The 6,000-nt window shown below is 43.7% G+C and overlaps 1 protein-coding gene across 3 annotated transcripts; it reads right to left on the bottom strand.

Moving 5' to 3' along the window:
• Positions 1-283: 283 nt before the first annotated feature.
• On the bottom strand, positions 284-5,740 carry srsf7a (serine and arginine rich splicing factor 7a). 3 transcript variants are annotated; one of them, XR_013779937.1, is made up of 8 exons: positions 5,484-5,740; positions 5,161-5,346; positions 4,926-5,012; positions 4,545-4,586; positions 4,031-4,075; positions 3,486-3,650; positions 2,024-2,564; positions 284-1,166 (listed from the first exon to the last, which is right to left on the bottom strand). XR_013779937.1 is itself a non-coding variant. In XM_079353556.1 (7 exons), exons 1-7 carry the CDS (start codon positions 5,711-5,713, stop codon positions 1,115-1,117), a joined length of 807 nt encoding a protein of 268 aa, XP_079209682.1. In that variant the 5' UTR covers positions 5,714-5,740; the 3' UTR covers positions 284-1,114. The 3 variants fall into 3 exon arrangements, 2 of the variants coding, with proteins under 2 accessions (XP_079209682.1, XP_079209681.1); XM_079353556.1 differs by lacking the exon at positions 2,024-2,564; XM_079353555.1 differs by having other exon boundaries at positions 284-2,564.
• Positions 5,741-6,000: the final 260 nt, after the last annotated feature.

The following is a 6,000-nucleotide window of genomic DNA, read 5'->3' on the forward strand; positions in this document are numbered from 1 at the left end:
TGGGAGATCAATGTCATCCTGTGTCTAAAGATTTGCTGAATGAGAAACTCCTTTGTCCCTGATAACATTACCTTTCTAAATGGCTACCTGCTGCTTCTGTTTACTAACCTACTGTATTTATTATTATTTTCTGCAGGCTGTTTTCATCTATTTTACTGCCCAACAAAACCTTTAACCCCCGTTTCAACTTTTTAAGGTTAAAAATCTGAGATCAGTCAAGACAAAGTGTTCAAGTTAAAAGACAAATTGTTGCATGGGAAACCACAAAGAAACACCACAGAGGTCTGTTGAAGAGGTTTATTCAAAAATAAAACTGCCACTGTCTTACCATATGAGCCGGAAACAGAACAAAACTGTTAAAGCCGCCATTACAGAAATCAAAACTGAAGCACTATAAATGTTAAAATCATAAATTCACAGAAAAAGTCAGGGATCGACACAAAACGGAAACCTTTTTTTCCTCCAGCTAACAGTGAAGTTCATTAAGTTTGTAAAAAGGGCAGGTCAGCACGGAGACAATCAGCAGTAGGAATGTGACCATTCTTCAGAGGCATGCAGACCGTAAACTGTCTTCAGAAATCATAGTTAACCCAAAAATATAAAAAAAGGGAGGGCGTACAAAAAAATCCACCATGTCTCCTTGTTATGTTGCGGGGAGGGGGGAAAGGTTCACAGATGTGACCTCTGAGAATAAAAGATGCAACGTCCCTTACAAACAAGGCGAGCTGCCGCTGTAATGATCCAAATCCCTGTTAAAAGTCGTCTTCAACGTTCAGTATTACTTTAACATAGGTGCTGATTCTTACACTGCAAACATGACTTGTAAGAAGATAACATTTAAAACAAGCAAATAGAGACCGATGTTTATTCACCACACTGACTAAATCTTCAGCAATCCGAGGCCATAGCTCCGCAGCCCGTTGGAGAAATCCTCAGTTAACTTACTTAACTTAAACTCAACTGTGGGGAGAGACAGACAGGTGTAAAAAAAAAGAAAAAAAGAAAAAAGAAGCTGCTGCTGCTGCTAGGTTGTTAAAGCAGACATGAAGCAGGGGCGAGGGAGGGTCTGTCTGTTAAGGGGGGAGCGTTAGGTGGGACTTATAATCTTCCTCACTCAGTCGTCTGCTGGTGTAGGGCTCCGGTTTGGACTTGCCGTTCGGGAGCGACTGAAATAGAAACAGAGACCAGTTAACGTGCCGCAGGGGAGAGCGAAAGAAAACTCACACAAACATACATAAAAATCATAAACACTTCAGTAATTATCATGGATTGGCAACACAAAACCCCACTAATCAGTTCAATCTGTTTGTAATCTAAAGACACTAATCTAAGTTTGTGAGAAAGAACTGTCCTGTGTCAAAAACTAAATATGTAATCTAATCCTTTCACATACAATAATAAAAGTCCTTTACCCAGTCTGACTTAGCTTGAACACATTGTTATTCCTTTAACAGCTATATACACTCAAATGAGGCCTGAACTAGGGCCCGACAGATCGATATCAGGGAGGAGAAAAATCTGATTTAATATGGTTTTAACAAAGATATCGGTATCCATTTTAATCTACAGAAATAGATACAAACAATCATGTTCATCCCTCTAATGCAGTTATCACTCACGGAAAAGATAAACAGAATAACTAAAGACTGGTATATTAATAGAGTAATATCAGCGAGAAAATTAGCCGACACTGATTGATCGGCCGGGCTCTAGTTCAAACAGCACTAAACACTAACATTAAGACTTTCATGGTAAAACAGATTTAAAATTATGTTGTGACACATTATAATAAAATAATCTCACCAACCCCCCCAACACATCTATAGATTTCATGCTGTTCTTCTCATCCACACACTCTCCACAGCAGACACACAGACAGACAGACACACACACACACACACACACACAAAGTCTCAACCTTAGCTTTAAAAAGTCACCAGCTTTTCCCCAAGACTATTTCAAACCTGAACATATTCTGTCACCATGAACAAAAGCTTTTCAGGGGGTTGGATGTTTTGGTTACCTTTGCAGACAGTGGCAGAAACAACAAGTACAGAGAAGCGAAGGATGAAAGGACTGAAGGACGGATGACTACAACTTGGAGAGACACTGCGCAGGGAGCCTCTTGAAGTCTGATCTCTCGTCAGCTCTTTCTCACTTTCAGAAGCTAAGACAGAGGCTGAAGAACTCTGGTAGGTAGATACGGGTCTGGTAGGTAGATTATGGATTTTAAAAGGTAGTGGTCGAACTCTGATCTGTGTGGGTCGGCCCTCTGGTAGATCTGAAGGCTGTCTGGGTGACTCTAGTAGAACAACTGTATGTGTGCGCGGGCTGATCTCATCTGAGCGTGTGCGTCGGTTGAACAGACGGTCACCCTTTCACTGTGGGGAGGGTTCGGTCTGTAGGTCGACCTCTTTCTCGCTGTCTAACACCAGGTGCAGACGGAGGCTGATCTCAGGTCAGCGCTATGTCACCCTCCCGCAGGACGTACACACCGCCAGCTGGCAGACCCTGGGCCTGGGATCAGCTGTGGTGTCAGTGCAGTGCGCAGCTCCCACCACACGCTTTAAAGAAAATATGAAAAATAAACAAAACTGTGCTGCAAAGATGCTTTAAGTCACACCAACGGTGTCGTTTGCCTGACCTCTGCTACATTTTATTCTGAGATTTCTGCTGAGCTAGCCAAATTCAGAGTAAAAAATTAAGAAGAAAAAACACAGATAAAATACTAGCCTGACTAAATTAACTTAACACATGTCAACCAAATGAAAATATTTGTCTCAGCCTTCATTAAGAATAGAGTTATCTGGATGCTCCAATTGGTGTAAACTGATTATTCTGAACAGTCACTAGGCTCAGTGGAGACGGTCTTTCTTGTGCTCGCTTTCCAAAACAAAGTGCGACTGCTTAACATGCTCTATGTATGAATAAGCAGCACTGATAGTTCAGAGCTTTCAAATGTCTGTAAAGGGAGCACAAAAAAGACGTCTAATAATAATCTCTCTACTTCCTGACACCAGACATGAGGAACAAGTCACTGTCTACCCCTCGCACTCCACTAAAGGCCCTCAGCAGAGGCAAGGGACGTGGAAGAAGCTGCAGATCTCTCCGTGTCCACGACGTCGAGGAGTGTCAGTCGTCCATCTCAGCAGCGTGTGGCCGTCGTCCGGCTGCAGCATGACGCATCGAGTGGCAGAGGGGGGCTATCTGACAGTCTCCCTGCCTAGCATGGAGCAGCTAGCTGTGCTTATGGAGAACAACTGACCCTCTCTGGAAACGCAGGATAGATGTGGTCTAAACTGAAATCTGAAATCTAAATTGGTCAGTCTGGAACTAGAAATTCTAGATCATGAACTTAGTTCAACTGAGCTGATACACACTCCTAAGATATCTGAAAACACTGACAGCTTGCATGACTAAGCACAAAAAATTTATGCAACAGCCTAGAGCTTTTGTATGAGACACATGTAGACTTCAGGGTTTACCTGTTCCTCTTGTGGTTGGCTGATGGAGTCCGAGAGCGGGAGCGAGAGGCAGAGCGCCCCCGTGGTGAGGAGCGCCCCCGAGGTGAGGAGCGCCCCCGTGGTGAGGAGCGCCCCCTGGGTGCAGAGCCAGAGCGAGATCGAGACCTAGACCTAGATCTGGAGCGACTGAAAAAGTGAAAGAAAATACATTTGGATAATCCACTTCTTCATCACTGATGTATTCTTCTTCGGAGATGTATAAATATCTGTAAACCTTAAAAGCAGACTTGTCATTAACACTAAGTTCGCCCGTTGAAGCTATTTTTTCTTCGTCTCTTTTTTCCTCTTCAGTGTTTACACAAAGCATAATTTTAGGTTTAGCTAAAAGGGATCATGAAGAAATGTTATGAGCAGAAGACGACACAGAGACACAGTTGAAGTAAGCATTCAAAGCATGTAAAAATGTGACAATAAAAACTATCTGACACTGTCTGCGATCACGTCACCAGCACAGAGAGGCTTTTATGACGACTGCTGCGAGCTGCCGTTATCTTTTTACAACCCACCTTCTCGCAGGACTCCTGGACTTTGAACGGGCTTGGGAGCCAGACCTAATGAGAGAAAGGAAAGAAAATAGATGAAGCATAATTAAAGCTAAGAAGGAGCACTCGAGGCGTAAACAACAGGAGCCAGGCTGAGACCATTACACGTCCTACACATCACTTCATGGATCACTAAAGGGACGACATTCATTCAATTCAGTCAATTTGGATCTGGTTTTAGAGATGTGCAATGTCTGATCCAATCACACGTGAACAGCCAAACGACAGCTGTTCACATCTGGTCGGGACCCTCCACTCCTGATTGGCTTTCATATTCCCTCTTCACGTGCAAATAAACACAAAGCATCATTCCTCCTTATTTGCATTTAAAAACCATCCGATCAAAGCCGGTCCTGCAGATGCAGACATGCTGCTCTTGAGGCACGCCACGGGTGAGCTGATCACCCAGAAGGCTTAGTAACATCACATGTAAAAAAAAAAAGTGTATTGATCACAGCACACACAGCTGTATCCTTACCTGCTCCTGCGCCTGGAGTAGGATGGAGATCTGCGGCGGCTCCTGAGAGAAAACAAAAACATCCACAGATAAACAAAAGAGCCACCTGTTCACCTGGCTTTATTCAACTATGCCCAAAAATACTGTACGTTTATATCAGTCATTAATTTAGATGTTAACCTGGTTCAATTCGATCTGACATCACATCAGTCATTACAGACTCTGAGCTAAAACTGATTCATCCTACTCTGACAGAAAAGCACCAACTCGGGCTGTAAAGAGCGATTAGGTAAACTTTTAAAGGACATTTAGTTACAGAGTTCCTAATTCTCATCCCTCCATTAGAGACCAAAAACCCCGAACAAGAATTTCCTGTTACATTTTAATACCGTGTTGACATACCGACTGTGGCTACGGCTGTTAGAGCGAGAACGATAGCGACGCCCACGGGACCTGGATCTGGAGCGAGATCTAGAACGAGAGTGAGACCTGGAATGGAAAGAAAAACAGGTTTAGAGGAGACTGACGACGGTGCAGGATACCGGATGCAGTCTGCAGCTGACTCATGTCGAGCTGGATGATTGACACTAGCTAACGTGCACTGAAATGCTAACAAACGTGGACTGTATTCCCCCACCTGCTGCTGCGACGGCCTCCTCCTCCTCTCTTGCTGAAGCGGTAGCAGTCATAGGCGTAGTGGCCCCTGTCCCCGCACTGGTAACACCGATCATTAGGATCAAACTGGCGTCGGCTTGGGCGCCCACGGCCCTTCCTGGAGAGGCCCGTTGACAGCTCGACTCGAACACGGGAACCACAAAGAACCCTGAGCAGAGAAAGACGAAAATATTGCATTGAGGTCTTCATCCTGGATTTCATTTGATATGTTGTTGGTCCATTGTGTGAAAGTCAAACACTCAGCTTTAAAGTGCTGAAAGCGTTTGTAGATGGAGCTCTACTTACTTTCCATCCATTCCTTTCACAGCATCTTCTGCATCTCTTGGATCCTCAAACTCCACAAAAGCAAAACCAGGCGGGTTCCTCGCCACCCACACACTTCTCAGCGGCCCGTAGTAACTGAACGCTCGCTCCAGCTCCCCTTTGGCGGCGCCATTACCAAGGTCCCCCACGTACACTTTGCAGTCAGTGTTCCGGGATGAACTACGGGACGATGAATGGTAGGAGGACGACATCCTTGCCTGTAGGGGGAAGAGTAATAAATGCATTCCTCATCTTTTAATGTCGAGTTAAAATCATAAATTCCCCCCAGGATTAATCTATTTTGAAAAAAAATCATAATAATAATAATATACATAATTTGTACTATAATTTTGCTTCTGTTTGAGCGTTTTCAGTCTTTCTAGGTTTAGTTTGAATAATTTTTTAAATGTCCTCTTAATGTTTTAAAAAATATAATACAAGCATGCTAAATAGATAGAAAGAACTTCTTCCCACTCCTTTGAGGACATTAACTTATAAA

This window comes from Symphodus melops (assembly GCF_947650265.1).
Source record: "Symphodus melops genome assembly, chromosome: 10".
Lineage (NCBI taxonomy): Eukaryota > Metazoa > Chordata > Actinopteri > Labriformes > Labridae > Symphodus > Symphodus melops.

What these genes read in the sequence shown, in the direction of transcription:
- srsf7a (XM_079353555.1), bottom strand. Translation starts at nt 5,713, where the DNA reads ATGTCGTCCTCCTACCATTCATCGTCCCGTAGTTCATCCCGGAACACT. An exon ending in GGAGGCCGTCGCAGCAGCAG is followed by an intron (nt 5,013 to 5,160) that starts GTGGGGGAATAC and finishes TTTCCATTCCAG; the next exon opens with GTCTCACTCTCGTTCTAGAT. An exon ending in TCCAGGAGTCCTGCGAGAAG is followed by an intron (nt 3,651 to 4,030) that starts GTGGGTTGTAAA and finishes TCACTTTTTCAG; the next exon opens with TCGCTCCAGATCTAGGTCTA.